The sequence below is a fragment of the Aquarana catesbeiana genome, linkage group LG09 (genome assembly GCF_042186555.1).
Source record: "Aquarana catesbeiana isolate 2022-GZ linkage group LG09, ASM4218655v1, whole genome shotgun sequence".
In the NCBI taxonomy this organism is placed as follows: domain Eukaryota; kingdom Metazoa; phylum Chordata; class Amphibia; order Anura; family Ranidae; genus Aquarana; species Aquarana catesbeiana.
In genome coordinates this window covers 287,187,012-287,203,412 of record NC_133332.1, presented here as the reverse complement: position 1 = coordinate 287,203,412, position 16,401 = coordinate 287,187,012, and the positions used below count along the sequence as shown (strand labels likewise).

At 48.1% G+C, this 16,401-nt stretch overlaps 1 protein-coding gene across 6 annotated transcripts in view; it reads right to left on the bottom strand.

The window, feature by feature from the left end:
• The window catches only part of DENND1A (DENN domain containing 1A), a 1,561,519-nt gene extending 1,558,928 nt beyond the window's left edge, over positions 1–2,591 (bottom strand). For 3 of the 6 annotated variants that reach the window (XM_073600371.1, XM_073600373.1, XM_073600372.1), the window contains exon 1: positions 2,404–2,588. In XM_073600371.1, the coding sequence (XP_073456472.1) occupies positions 2,404–2,462 (59 nt within the window). In that variant the 5' untranslated portion in view covers positions 2,463–2,588. Of the gene's footprint in view, positions 1–2,403 lie in introns of all 6 variants that reach the window. The other 3 variants (XM_073600378.1, XM_073600374.1, XM_073600376.1) reach the window with 3 other exon arrangements.
• Between the last annotated feature and the right edge of the window lie 13,810 nt (positions 2,592–16,401).

Genomic DNA, 16,401 nt, shown 5'->3' with positions numbered 1-16,401 from the left:
TTTTCTTGCATTGGACAAAAAAAGTGCATTTTTACCCCAAAAATTGCATTAAAAAAAACAGACTTCAGGGACGCAGGAGGGGAAAAGTGCATTTTTACCCCAAAAATTGCAAAAAAAAAAAAAAGTAAAAAAAACACACACACACACACACACACACACACACACATATAATATGTTTGGGGATTCTAAGAAATTTTCTAGCAAAAAATTACATGTAAACAAAAAGTGCCATAAAAAGGCCTGAGGGGTGAAGTGGTTAAGCTGCACATGCGCAGCTCAGCTTACATCACCAGCCCTGGCTCTGTGTGCCGGTGTCAGAGAAAAGCCAGTGGTGTAAGCCAAGCTGTGCAAGTTCAGCTCTGTTTACATGCCAGAGGTGACAGTAAGCAGGTAGGTGCATCTTATTGCAGGAAACACATTGCATATCTCTACTGCAATAAACAGCCTGTCTGCTCGCTGTCTGTGACTTTAGTTCCACTTCACCAAAAAAACTGCCTATGCAGGTAAGGGGGCCTGTAGATAAAAACAAATCGTGGTGTTTTGACCAAAGTTTAATAATGATCTTGCTATAGGTGTAGGCCATTTACACACCTATGAAGTCTGACTGGAAAACTCCCGAGACGGCATCTACCATCCTGCCTTGTTGCTAGGAGATTGCTAAGAGACTTACAACTATTACTGCTCACCCTCACAGGAGTGAGCGCTCAAACTCTGAGCTCAGAGATACTGTATCAGGGGAGTGAAAGCGCATGTGGGGATGTTTCAATCACAGAAAAAGCTTGCTCCTGTGATTGCTAAGGTGAACAAGAACAACTTGGAGACTCTTGGCAAAGTTGGCTGGCAACGAGAGGGCAGGAGCGGCGGTCAGTCGGCTGACGACGAGGGGGCAGGAGCGGCGGTCACTCGGCTGGCGACGAGGGGGCAGGAGCGGCGGTCAGTCGGCTGGCGACGAGGGGGCAGGAGCGGCGGTCAGTCGGCTGGCGACGAGGGGGCAGGAGCGGCGGTCAGTCGGCTGGCGACGAGGGGGCAGGAGCGGCGGTCAGTCGGCTGGCGACGAGGGGGCAGGAGCGGCGGTCAGTCGGCTGGCGACGAGGGGGCAGGAGCGGCGGTCAGTCGGCTGGCGACGAGGGGGCAGGAGCGGCGGTCAGTCGGCTGGCGACGAGGGGGCAGGAGCGGCGGTCAGTCGGCTGACGACGAGGGGGCAGGAGCGGCGGTCAGTCGGCTGACGACGAGGGGGCAGGAGCGGAGGTCAGGCGGCTGGCGACGAGGAGGCAGGAGTGGAGGTCAGTTGGTGGTCAGGCGGCAGCAGCACGGGAGAGGAGGTCAGTCGGCTGGCGACGAGGGGGCAGGAGCGGCGGTCAGTCAGCAGCAGCACAGGAGAAGCGGTCAGTCGGCTGACGACGAGGGGGCAGGAGCGGCAGTCAGTCGGTGGTCAGGCGGCAGCAGCACAGGAGAAGCGGTCAGTCGGCTGGCGACGAGGGGGCAGGAGCGGCGGTCAGTCGGCTGGCGACGAGGGGGCAGGAGCGGCGGTCAGTCGGCTGGCGACGAGGGGGCAGGAGCGGCGGTCAGTCGGCTGGCGACGAGGGGGCAGGAGCGGCGGTCAGTCGGCTGGCGACGAGGGGGCAGGAGCGGCGGTCAGTCGGCTGGCGACGAGGGGGCAGGAGCGGCGGTCAGTCGGCTGGCGACGAGGGGGCAGGAGCGGCGGTCAGTCGGCTGGCGACGAGGGGGCAGGAGCGGCGGTCAGTCGGCTGGCGACGAGGAGGCAGGAGTGGAGGTCAGTCGGTGGTCAGGCGGCAGCAGCACGGGAGAGGTCAGTCAGCTGGCGACGAGGAGGATTAGCAACGGTCAGTCGGCTGGCGACGAGGGGGCAGGAGCGGCGGTCAGTCGGCTGGCGACGAGGGGGCAGGAGCGGCGGTCAGTCGGCTGGCGACGAGGGGGCAGGAGCGGCGGTCAGTCGGCTGGCGACGAGGGGGCAGGAGCGGCGGTCAGTCGGCTGGCGACGAGGGGGCAGGAGCGGCGGGTGGACGGTGGTCAGACAGCAGTACGGGAGAGAAGTGGCGGTCAGTAGGGGGAGGGTACAGTTGTGGTGAAGTTCCTGTCATGGTTGGTGATATACATTCCTCCAGACTGGGGCCATTTCCTGGACTGAACCCTGACACCTCCACACAGCTCACATCTTCACCTAGCTGCCTCATGACAACAGCACAGAGAGCACACAGAGCCAGGCCCCCTCTGTATGTCGCTGACACAGGCTGTAGAGAAGTCTGTCACACACACACAGTCTGCCTGTCCTCCATACACTTCATGTGTGAGGTGTTCATCTCCCTCCATGTGGCTGCTTTCCCTTTCCCTCACAGAGTACAGCACACGCCCAGCTCCCACTCTTCCTCCCAGGACACTTACTTCACCCTGGAGCCCATTGTCTCTGGTCCCCGGTGTCCGGTCCGCTCTCCCTCACTCATACAGCGCCATGGTCACCGAGCCGCGAGACAGCCGCGTAGGTTGCTGGGAGATGTAGTCCAGTTCTCGCGCTCTGCCTTCCAGCTCTCACCGCGCCGGAACTACAGCTCCCAGGGTGCACCGCGCAGAGAGCGAGCAGCGGTTCAGCCCATGGCGCAGTGCGCAGGGAGAGCGGGCCTGTCACTTGGTGGGCGGGGTGGCTGCTCAGAGATGCTCACCCACTGGAGGAGGAAGGCGTGTGAGGGAATGTCAGCCAATGGGAGTGCAGGAGGGAGAATTGAAGTAAATGTACATTACAACTGAGTGACATTGGCTTGTTAGAGTCCTTTATTTAACATGGGTGTCATCAGTTCAGTCATGTCTTTTGCTCAGAAAAATATATATTTACATCCGTTTGCAATGCAGCTAAGTTTACTTTTTCTATTTTTTTTTTTTTTCAGAAACCATTAAAACCAAGAGATGTATCTTTCCTGGGGCTCCATTCACACCAATGCGTTTTTTCATGCTTTTTTCAGAAACGCAGGACATTTCTTTAACATGGGTTCCTATGGAACACGTTCACATGATTGCATTTTTGTGCCTTTGCATTTTTGGGAAGGGTCAGGGACTTTTTTTACATGCAAAACGGTTCTTTTTTTTTTTTTGCTTCAATAGACTTCAATGAAGACGCAGCAGAAAAGCATGTAGTGCGTTTTTAGCATGTTTTTGATGCGTTTTGCATTATTTAATCTAAGAAGGGGAAAAAAAACTGCGCTAAGTGATAGTTTGTAAATGAAACACCTAAAAGATGTGATAATATGTCAATAACATAGCATAATGAAAAAGCAGCAACTCTGACAATATGACACCCATATGTCACTAAAAATAGAAAACAAAAGAATCGCGCTAGTCTAAATTGCAAATATGTGCATAAATAATAGACACAAAAATAAAACCAGTATCAAATGCAAACTAAACTAAAATTCAATATAAATGGACTCAAATATACGGCGGCATCCAGGGTTGGCCACCGATGCGACCTAGAGGTCCATATAAAAAGTGGAATAATCTCAAATGGTGGCATCTGTATGTAACCACCCATGTGAAAAAAGGGAATCCATGTGAGTAAATAATGTTCCTCCGTGAAAAGCAGTCCACTACCAAGGATAGAAGGGGTTACTCCTTACCAGAAAGCCATGATCCCCCACTACAGAGGATAATAACTAGCAAAACAGCTGAGACTTGAAACTTGCATCAGTGTCAACCACGAGGTCATCAAATCATCAGGGGTTATGGACCAACTCGTAGAGGAAACGTACCATGTAACAGAGATGAAGCTCACATAGTGTAAAACCTTTTATTAAACACTCATAAGAAACACACTTACAATATCGCTTAGAAAGGAAATCCTTAAGTCCGGTCCGTTGGCCGTACAGACTCGGACAGACCCGTCCTGCTGGAGATCGAGGACAGATTGGAGGTGACGTCAGCTCGTTGTCCTGCTCCGCCCAAATGCGTTTCGTGACAACATCACGTCTTCCAGGGGCACCAACCCCTGAAAGACGTGATGTTGTCATGAAACGCGTACTTATTTTTATCATTGTTTTCACACAAATAGAGCTTTCTTTTGGTGGTATTTAATCACCACTTGGGTTTTTATTTTTTGCTAAACAAACAAAAAAAAGACAGACATTTTTGAAAAAAAAAAACATGTTTCATAGTCTGTTATAAAATTTTGCAAACGGGTAATTTTTCTCCTTCATTGATATTCGCTGATGGGCTGGACTGACAGGCACAGATAAGGCGACACTGATAGGCACTGATAAGACGGCACTGATGGGCACTGATAAGATGGCACTGATGGGTGGCACCGATAGATGTCACTGATGGGCACTGGTAGGTGACACTGATGGGCACTGGTAGGTGGTATTGATAGGCAGCACTGGTGATGAGGCACTGATTGGTGACATTTATAGGTGGCACTGTGGCCACTGATAGGTGACATTGTGGGCACTGATAGGTGACATTGTGGGCACTGATACGTGACACTGTGGGCACTGGTAGGTGACACAGGTGGGCACAGAAGCCTCTCACAGCCGCCGGCGATCGGCTTTTTTTTTTCTCCTCACGCTATCAGTGTGAGGAGAAAAAAACCCGGTTACCGGCTCTGTTTACATCACATGATCAGCTGTCATTGGCTGACAGCTGATCACGTGGTAAGGGGTTGGGAGCGACCCCTTACTCCGATCTGTGATCAGCCGAGACTCATAGACTCGGCTGATCACAGAGCGCGCAGCGCGCACCCTGCAGGGGCCGCTCGAGCATGGGAGGACGTCTATGGACGCCCTCCCAGAAAATTAGGTCCGCACTGCAGCCGTCTTTTGGCTATAGCGTGGATGGGAGGTGGTTAAAAAAACGTGGTATGCGTCGATAGACTTTAATGGAATGGGTGCTTTTGGTGCATTTTTTAGGTGTCCTTTTATGAAACTGAGATCAGCGGCGATCCCGGGTATCACCGCTGATCTCAGGTCATTACCAGTTTATGAAACTGAGGTAATCAGCGGAGAACATGTTCTCCGCTGAGTATCGCAGCACAGTGAGAATCTGTAACTGACTGTCACAGAAAGAGCCAGTTTATGAAGGTGTGATCTCGGCACCTCACTGGTGATCTGTGACAGAATTCTCACTTTCTGATTCACCATTCCAGAGGTGGAGAATCAGAGAGAGAAGCGCGGAGCTGGCTGAGTATTCTGGAGAAAGCAGCACATCTTCCCCACCATTACACACCCCAAAACCAGCAGGTTAGGAATATATATATATATGTGTGTGTGTGTTTATTTCAATGTCTATGTATATGTATACATATTTATATATATATATATATATATATATATATATATATATATATATATATATTTCCACATCGCACCTGCATTGACATCTGCACACCACTGCGGGTGTCAACGTAAAGTTAATGACACTCCCAGATCATTTTACAGATCGCAGTGCGAACTATGTGATGGTGCAGGAATCAGATCGCATGGGTGTTCACACCCATGCGAGCCGATTCCAGTGCGGATCAAATAAAGGGTCCTGTACCATTTTGGTGCAAAGGCAATATGATTTAAATTTGCATTGCACAAACATTACATGTGATATGCACAGCAATGCGTCACATGCAATATCTGTGATTGCACAATTGTGATGCCAGCCTCTCTCTCTCTCTCTCTCTCTCTCTCTCTCTATCTATTTACAGTATCTCACAAAAGTGAGTACACCCCTCACATTTTTGTAAATATTTGATTATATCTTTTCACGCGACAACACTGAAGAAATGACTTTGCTATGATGTCAAATAGTTAGTGTACAGCTTGTATAACAGTGTAAATTTGCTGTCCCCTCAAAATAACTCAACACACAGCTATTAATGTTTTACCCGCTGGCAACAAAAGTGAGTACACCCCTAAGTGAAAATGCCCAAATTGGGCCCAATTAGCCATTTTCCCTCCTCGGTGTCATGTGACTCCTGGTGTTACAAGGTCTCAGGTGTGAATGGGGAGACGGTGTGTGTTAAATTTGGTGTTATTTGTTGGTGTTCTCGCTCTCTCATACTGGTCACCAGAAGTTCAACATGGCACCTCATGGCAAGGAACTTTCTGAGGATGTGAAAAAAGAATTGTTTCTCTACATAAAGATGGCCTAGGCTATAAGAAGATTGCCAAGACCCTTAAACTCAGCTGCAGCACAGTGGCAAAGATCATACAGCGGTTTAACAGGACAGGTTTCAATCAGAGCAAGCCTCGCTATGGTCGACCAAAGAAGTTGAGTGCACATGTTCAGCGTCATATCCAGAGGTTGTCTTTGGGAAATAAACCTATGAGTGATGCCAGCTTTTTTTGCAGAGGTTGAAGGGGTGGGGGGGTCAGCCTGTCAGTGCTCAGACCATACGCCGCATACTGCATCAAATTGGTCTGCATGGCTGTCATCCCAGAAGGAAGCCTCTTCTAAAGATGATGCACAAGAAAGCCTGCAAACAGTTTACTGAAGGCAAGCAGACTAAGGACATGGATTACTGGAACCATGTCCTGTGGTCTGATGAGACCAAGATAAATTTATTTGGTTCAGATAGTGTCAAGCGTGTGTGGCAGCAACCAGGTGCGGAGTACAAAGACAAGTGTGTCTTGCCTACATTTAAGCATGGTGGTGGGAGTGTCATGGTCTGGGGCTTCGTGAGTGCTCCCGCCACTGGGGAGCTACAGTTCATTGAGACGGCCATGAATGCCAACATGTACTGTGACATGATCCCCTCCTTTCAGAGACTGGGCCGCAGGGCAGTATTCCAACATGATAATGACCCCAAACACTCCTCCAACACGACCACTGTCTTGCTAAAGAAGCTGAGGGTAAAGGTCATTGACTGGCCAAGCATGTCTCCAGACCTAAACCCTATTGAGCATCTGTGGGGTATCCTCAAATGGAAGGCTGAGGAGCGCAAGGTCTCTAACATCGACCAGCTCCATGATGTCGTCATGGAGGCGTGGAAGAGGACTACTGTGGCAATCTGTGAAGCTCTGGTAAACTCCATGCCCAAGAGGGTTAAGGCAGTGCTAGAAAATAATGGTGGCCACACAAAATATTGGGCCCAATTTGGACATTTTCACTTAAGGGTGTACTCACTTTTGTTTTCAGCGGTTTAGACATTAATGGCTGTGTGTTGAGGTATTTCGAGGGGACAGAAAATTTTCACTGTTATACAAGCTGTACACTCACTACTTTACATTGTAGCAAAGTGTCATTTCTTCAGTGTTGTCAAATGAAAAGATATGATAAAATATTTTCAAAATTGTGAGATATAGGGGGGTTTGTTTGACATAACATATATATTTATTGTAAATAACTGTTAATGATTCTTTATATATACATATATATAAATATATATATGTGTATATATTATTCTACCTGCATTTAAATGCTATTATTAATGTCATTTTTATATAATTTTAAATTTATTAGTAAATACAATTTTGTAAACCCTGAAATATGTTTTTACCCATGGCATGTTCTAGTACAGTTATTCAGGTGTTTATCAATTATGAATTATATTTAATTTATTAATAAATATTTATACTTGTATACTTTATTAAAATTATTTTTTAATGATTATAAATGTATTTTGCATTTATATGAATGGTTGCATTACATATGTGGATTACATTCATTTACTATACACCATTCACATTTAAATATGCACATGTATGATCTTTAAATATTGATAACAACAATGTTTTTTTTATAATTAGGTTAATGTATATTGTGTAGGGGAATTTAACTTTATTATTTTATTAATATGTTGGGGAATAATGTGTGCTGATTCGTGTTACACTTTTGTATTTTACAGTTCCTCATACTGTAATCCCGCTACATCACACGAGATTACAGTGAGAGGAGCCGTTCTCAGGAGTTCCCGGTGTTTGTAGATCGCTTCTCAACTCAACATGAGAAGCAAGCTACAGACCTTCATAAACAGGCATTCAGAGGAGAGCGATCTCCTCTGAGAATGCCTGAGAACTGAATAGCGGTATTTTACCGCAGTTTCATAAAAGGATACCTTAAACAGCTCCCCAAAGATGCAGCAAGCACCATTTTTTTAAGGCTAGGTTTACATTAGTGCAGCTGCAACATGATCTGATTTTCAGTGTGTTTTTGGCACGTGTTTCATGTGTTTATGTACATGTGTTTCAAGTGCCTTTTCAGTGAGTTTACATTTAAGTCTATGGGGCTAAAACCGCACCAAAGTAGCACATGTACCTTTTCCAAAAATGTACTGCGCTGCTTGACGTGAACAGGAACCATTGAAAGCAACATGAATTCCATTGTCGTGCCATTCTGTGTGACTAAGGTTGCATCTGAAATCGCACTAGTGTGAACCAGTCTTAAAATGCAGCACAGTTTAAAAAAAAACACAAGGCAGAGCTGTGAACAAGGGAACTATTCGCTTTTGTCACTCTGGAAAGGTGCGTTTTAGCACGGCAAAAGTGTGAATAGGGCCTAAACAGAAAAGGACGCAGCCTTGTTCCACTTAAAAAAACTGCTCCATCCAAAAGGGGAATCTGCTCTTGTTCGCACCCTCCCCTCCTCCACTGCCACATTTGGCACTCTTTGGGGAGTGGGTGGATATCTGTCAAAACCAGGTACCCGCTCCCACTTCTGGATAGGATCGCTGCACAATGATCAGGCGAGCTATGACATTTCCGGCCCTCCCCCCCCCCCCGCTGGCTTCTGGGATACACAGAGGCCCCAGAAGACGGCGGGACTATTCAGAAAGCGCAGCGTGACTCGTGCATGCGCAGTAGGAAACAGGCTGAAGATGCCGGCGCCGCCCCCACAGCCGATTGACCAATCGGCTAGGCGTGCCAACATCGCGGCATCCCTGGATAGGTAAGTGTCTTTGTATTAAAAGTCAGCAACTACAGTATTTGTAGCATGGAGCGGTACCCCCGTAGGGGCTGCCAAAAGGTTTGGCCCACCTGTCATCCTGCCCAGCCCGGCATTCACTTCCCAGTCACTTTTGAGACAATGAACAGTCCATGTGATTGTCTTGTATTTTTATTGAGGGATTTGAACTTGGATAGGGATAGGAATATATGGGATGCCAGTAGAACAAGCAATTGGTTGATTGTTTATCGATCAGTTAGGACAACTATATTCACCTGACTTACTCCAGTCTCCTCAAGCACATCACTTGCTTGCAGGCTGTTATGCCCCATACACACGGTCGGATTTTCCGACGGAAAATGTGCGACAGGACCTTGTTGTCGTAAATTCCGACCGTGTGTAGGCTCCATCACACATTTTCCATCGGATTTTCCGACACACAAAGTTTGAGAGCAGGCTATAAAATTTTCCGACAACAAAATCCGTTGTCGGAAATTCCGATCGTGCGTACACAAATCCGACGGACAAAGTGCCACGCATGCTCAGAATAAATAAAGAGATGAAAGCTATTGGCCACTGCCCCGTTTATAGTCCCAACGTACTTGTTTTACGTCACCACGTTCAGAACGATCGGATTTTCCGACAACTTTGAGTGACCGTGTGTATGCAAGACAAATTTGAGCCAACATCCGTTGGAAAAAATCCTAGGATTTTGTTGTCGGAATGTCCGAACAAAGTCCGACCGTATGTACGGGGCATTACTCTCTCTCTCCTGCACATCACTCAACTCCAGGCACAGCTAGCACAACTCTAACTCAGTCAGGCCTCAGCCACTGCCTTTTGCAGGCAGGGACCACGGGTCCCTTTAATGTAGAAAATATAGAAAAAGGAAGTCTTTAATGCTAGCTGTCCTATGGTGGAATACTGCTACCAGTAGGTTCTCTTCAGGCCCTGCCAGCCCTCCTGGCTACAGCTGCCCGACTTCACTGCCCGTGACTTTGCAATCCTTACTGGCTCTACACCCAGTTCTGACTGTTTCTTCTCAGTCCTCTTTGGCGTGCCTCTCCAGTCCTCCCGACTGCCCATGTCACTCACCAGCCCTCCTGGCTGCAAACCCGGTGGTTCCTCCTGAAGACTTGCCTGGCAGTACTAGCTCCTGCTGTCCTTTCTGACTCCTCTCTGTGCCCCCTGTTCAGATCCTCCATGCGTTCTTGAAAAGATCCGTCCTGCACCCGAGTCCCAGGACCAAGGTCATCAACCCCCCCCCCCAGACTGGGGAGCTCCCTCAAAGGCCCGGACAGCCTAGGACTCCATCCTCAGTTCTTCCACCCAACAACGCCTCCCCAGCTGGGCTGACTCCAGCATAGTTGCCAATATTGTAAAAAAAAATTCGGGACACTTTTTTGGCTGTAGGCAGAATATTATTATAATTAGGGGGCGGTGCATGTGTTTGTAGGTGTTGCATAGGGAAAAATAAAAATGTGCCGCGCAAAGAATGGGCGTGGTTTAAGCTAAATAGCGGGAGTGGCTTAAATGGGCGTGGCTCAAAGGGGGTGTGGTTACAGTCTGAGATGAATGAGGGATGGAGGGGGAAAGGGGGTGGAGAGGGATGGAGGGACAGCAGCCCCAGATCCTACACAACAATAGAAATATGTGTGTTCTAGAAAGTTTAACAATCAGCAGATAAAGATACTCCAAACACCTGGTGTTAGCACTTCAATCAACCCGGCACCATGGTTTTTATGATGTCAGGATGATTGAAGAACATTATTTCTATTAATACATTGTAATATACAATGAAATCATTCAACTCACCATAATGCTGAATCAGTGGGATCCCTGAGTGTGTCACCTGCCACGTCGTCTGCCACCAACCGAGTCCGTCCGTGCTTTAGGTGCCCCCAGAAGAGTCCGTCCTTGCATCAGGTGTCCCCAGTAGAGTCTGCCCTTGCATCAGGTGCCCCCAGCAGAGTCCGTCCTTGCATCAGGTGCCCCCCAGCAGAGTCCGTCCTTGCATCAGGTGCCCCCAGCAAAGTCCGTCCTTGCATCAGGTGCCCCCAGCAAAGTCTGCCCTTACACCAGTGTTCCCAGCCCAGGCAGAGCCATAGTACCCCCTGTACATAGTTACCTCTCCACCTGTACATAGTTACCCCTTTCCCCCTAGTTACCCCCCCAGTAAATAGTAACCCCCCGTGCATTGTTACCCCCCTGTACATAGTATCCCCCTCTGTGGTGCATAGAGCATAGTTTCCCCCTGTGCATAGTCACCCCCCATGCATAGTCACCCCCCTGTGCATAGTAACACCCCCTATACATAGTAACCCCCCTGTGCATAGTTACCCCCCCTGTACATAGTAACCTCCCCTGTACATAGTTAACCCCCCTCCTGTACATAGTAACCCCCTGTACATAGTTAACCCCCCCCCCTGTACATAGTTAACCCCCCTCCTGTACATAGTTAACCCCCCTCCTCCTGTACATAGTTAACCCCCTCCTCCTGTACATAGTTAACCCCCCTCCTCCTGTACATAGTTAACCCCCCCTCCTGTACATAGTTAACCACCCCTCCTTACATAGTTAACCCCCCTCCTATACATAGTTACCCCCCTCCTCCTGTATATAGGTAACCCCCCCCCTGTACATAGGTAACCCCCCTCCTGTAAATTACAGTTACATAGCTGCCTGGGTGCCTTTACACTGAGAGGGACAAGAGAGAGTAGAAGAAACTCCATGAGTGGCCGGCACCGTGTGTTCAGTGGAGAGGGGAGGGGACAATCTGTGCAGCTAACCCCGGCTTCAGTATTGTGAAGAGAGAAGCCGATTCATTGGCTGCACGGATCGAGCCCCCTACCCTCTCCACTGAACACAAGGGGAACGATCTAGCGGCAGCGCCAGCGGCCATTTTGTTAGAGCCAGCTGCTGCAAAAGCAAACATTCCCGATTTCCCTGGACAAAAAAGGCAAAATCCCGAATCGGGATGGCCTCTGATCAGGTCGAAGGTCCCAAAATCGGGATTGTCCCGGGAAAATCGGGACTGTTGGCAACTATGCTCCAGGTATTTCAAGGAGATTGGTCAGGGCTCCCTGAGACACTCCAGACAGTTCCTCCCCACTTCGCTGCCTCTCTTCTAGAATCCTCTAGAAGGAAAGCGAAGGTGACAGTGGAATGATGCTGTCTGTGAGTCACCAGCCTAAACTGAGCCACTCCCAGCCCACACAGATCTAAACAAACAGGCCTAGCTTCCAGTTAGGCCTACCTAAATTTACCTGCTCTAACCAAAAACAAAATATCTCTAGCACCTACCTAAGTAGAGGGTGCTACATAGCTGCTGACTTTTATTTTTTTTGTTTACAGGCCGGAACTCCACTTTAGCCCAGGATCACACTGAGCTGCGGGCTCAGTTGAACTCGCACGATTCCACTCCCACATGTCAGTCCCGATTTCGGCCGCGATTTCAGAGACATCTGTGTAGGCTTCTGCACAGATGTCAATGTAAATCGCAGCGTGAAATCGCAAAAAGTAATACAGAAACTACTTTTTGAAATCGGTGCAGTGCCGCAGATGAAGCGTCGCACTGATTAGGACGGTGCCATTGCCGGCAAATGCCGCCGATTTGACATGCGATTTAACATGTGGAATTGCATGTCAAAACGCTCCAGTGTGAACCAGGGCTTAAAGTGATTGTAAAGGATCACCTTGTAAAATAACCCATTCAAAATAGAAATGAAATGCACAATATTTTTGTATAGATATAAAAAATACATTACAAATACCTTATTTCCCTTTTTTAACCCCTTCCCGCCGAGCGTACACAGATGTGCGTACTCGGCTTTCAGGGGTTATACCGGGATGATGTCCGCAGCTGCAAGCATCATCCCGGTACCGTTTTTTACAGCAGGCGAACGGCTTTCCGGGTATAACAACTGATGCGGCTAAAAGCCGATCGGCTGTTATACCGGAGCAGCGGGAGGGGACTGCCCCCCTCCTGCCGCCTCCCACCGCTCTTACCGATTAAGCGGGAGGCCCGGTGACCAATCAGCTGCCTCCGGCGGCTGGGAGCGGGCAGGAACGAAGCTGTGGGCGGCTTAGTTCCAGCCTTCTAATTGTAAACGCGGAAGCGACGTCATGACGTCACTTCCCGTTTACTCGGCTGCCAATGGCGCCGATTTTTAAAAAATACACAGTATTCAGAATCGCTGTTTTCGGCTATCTGAATACTGTGAACTGCAAGGGAGGGATCGGGGGTCTTTTAGACCCCCGATCCCTCCATAAAGAGTACCTGTCACCACCTATTACTGTCACAAGGGATGTTTACATTCCTTGTGACAGTAATATAAGTCATCAAATTTTTTTTTTTTAACACAATTTATAAATATAAAAATAAATAAAATAAATAAGAAAAAAATTTTTTTTTTAAAGCGCCCCCATCCCCGCGAGCTCGCGCAGCAAAGAAAACGCATACGGAAGTCGCGCCCGCATATGTAAGCGGTGTTCAAATCACACATGTGAGGTATCGCCGCGATCGTCAGAGCGAGAGCAATAATTCTAGCACTAGACCTGCTCTGTAACTCTAACCTGGTAACCGTAAAAAAAATTTAAAGCATCGCCTATGGAAATTCTTAGGTACTGTAGTTTGTCGCCATTCCACGAATGCGTGCAATTATAAAGCATGACATGTTTGGTATCTATTTACTCGGCGTAACATCATCTTTCACGTTATAGAAAAAAATTGGGGTAACTTTACTGTTTGTTTTTTTTATAATTCATGAAAGTGTCCCTTTTCCCAAAAATTTGCGTTTAAAACACTGCTGCACAAATACAGTGTGATATAAAATATTGCAACAATCTCCATTTTATTCTCTAGATTCTCTGCTGTAAAAATATATATAATGTTTGGTTCTAAGTAATTTTCTAGCAAAAAATATGGATTTTAACTTGTAAACACCAAGTTTCAAAAACAGGCTTAGTCATGAAAGGGTTATAAGTGATCACATTCCCTCTGTTCTTAACTGCATAAGAGCTGGGGGGAGGAGAAGCAGCCCACTGAGTTTGCCAGTGAATGGCTGTGCAGCGGGCGTGTCAGGACAAGTCTGATCATTGGAGGAGAGCACACTGAGTTCCCAGCATACCTAGAGAACTGACCACGATGTGTTCTCCTGCTTAGTGTTGTAGTTTTTAAATAGGAAAGCAAGGGGACTGGCAGGATTACCAGGGATTTCACATAAAGGAAGCTATACAAAGAGAACAGGATACTTTCTCATATAAGTACATGGTACAGCAGGCACATATCAGGAATATGAAATGTTGGGGTAACAAACGCTTTAATGGACACAGATGTAGGTAGATGTAAATGAATGATTATTTATCTACAAATCAATAGCAATGAATTGCTTTCCGTTTTTCATCTGAAATTGTAGAGATAAAAAGCAGATGAACAGAACACTAGAGGTGCGCATCTTCACTGGTCTCACAATTCGATTCAATTATCTGCTCAACGATTTGATTCCACGATGCATCACGATTACGGATGAGCTCCCACTTCCGCTTGGCCTGCCAAGGCGGCCCTTCCTTCCTGCAATCTTCTGGGACACATCACAGGTCCCAAAAGATTGCCCGGTCATTCAGGACAGTGCAGAGAGACATGTGCACTTGGCTGTGAAGCTGCAAGCTGTCACAGCCGGATGCCCGCAGTAGTATTGCCAGCTCCGTGGACAGGCGGGGGAGAGAAGGAAGGGTTTGGGTGGCCACGTCGCTGGCTTTTGGGACTGGTGAGTGTCTTTTTATTAAAAGTCAGAAGATACACTTTTTTTGTAGCTGCTGACTCTTAATAAACAAAAAATTGACTGGAACTGCGCTTTGAATTAAAAATAACCTCACTCCCTTAAAAAGTGCACTAATCCGGTGCACTACAGGGTACAGACATTGAAATATACTGCTGCTATCAGGAGGGATTACAATCCACAGCTGACAAACAGCCCTGTGAAGTTCCCTGTACTGTCTCTGTGCTGACAGTTCCCCTGGGCTTCCCCGTTTGAACCTTCCAGCACACTAGGAGTTAACACAGTGGCATGTGCAAATGGGGAAATGGAGAACTCTCAGCACGGAGCGTGTATAAAGTGTAAATAGAGTACAAACACATTTGTACTCTACTTACTGTTGCTAAAATTACTGTGTTTTAATAAATCCTGTGTTACAATCAATGAAGTGCCCCGCTGTATGTGCTTTTTTAAAAATATGCAGCTTCATACCTCATTTCTCAGTGTGTGTACAATACATGCCACTCATGTGACTGCCCGGCCTGCCTCTCTCCTCTCTCATCTCACATCTCTCCTGATGTCAGCGGAGAATTCTCAGCCCCGCCCGCTGACTGTAGCTATCAGATCAGAAGAGAGGCGGGCGGTGCTGACGTCAGGAGAGACGTGAGACATGAGAGGAGAGAGGCGGGCCGGGCTGTCACATGAGTGGGATTTATTAAAAACAGTTATTTTAACAATACGCTCTGAGCGCTCTCCTGGGAGGGGCGGGGCAAGTCGGATGTTGTCACCCGGCAATCAATTTTTACGGTCGTATGCATCGATGCCGCATCGGGGACACCCGAATCGCGATGCAGCAGTTGATTTCAGCACCCCTACAGAACACCCGTGTGAAAAAGCCCTAAAAGTGGAACTAAACCCTCATATCCCTTAAAAGAGAAGTATGGGTTTCTGGGTTTTCTTTTATTCATACTTACCTAGGTGGATGCAGCATTGGTCCGATGCATCTGTGTCCCGTTGGCTCTAACACTGAGAACCAAGCGATTGAACACCGCTGAACTCTCGGTTCTCACAGCTCCCCCAGCAGAGAGCTGGTGACTGTCAGTCAAAGCGCTCTGCTCTGCTCCCTCCTCGCTCATTGGAGCGCTGGGCTGGGGAGGGGGCAGCCGGCTCAGCCTCTCAGCGGCTCCCTGAGAGGCTGAGCCGGGTGACGGATGATGCGGAGCCTGGACCGACTTCTGTGACGTCAGCAGAGAGCGGACTTCAGCTCACTCTCTGCTTAAAACAGGTCACAGGAGTGCAAAACTAACTGCACTCCTGTGATCCATAGGAGAAGTACATCCAAACAATCTTTGGCTGTACTTCTCCTTTAAAGCAGTTCTAAAGCCTCAGAAGGTTTTTTATCTTAAAGCAGAGTTCCGCTTAAAAAAAAAAAAAGCTATAAACACTGCAACGAACCCCCGCTCGTCTCCGCCTCCTCTCTGAGGCCCCGGTATTGTCATTGTGGGCGCCCGGCTGTGGCTTCACAGCCAAGCACGCACTGCGCATGCGCAAGCCGTGCGGCGTGCTGTGACTGGCCGGGCAATCATCTGGAACCTGTGACGTATCCCAAATGATTGCCGAGAGGGAGGGGGGAGAGGTTAACTTGCTTCCAGCGCCACGGTGCCCCGGGAGGAAGTGGGAGCTGGAACCCTCTAAAAAGAGGGTTTCCGCTCTCCCCCCCCAAAAAAATTACATGCCAAATGTGGCATGTCAGGGGGTCACCTTCCCTTAA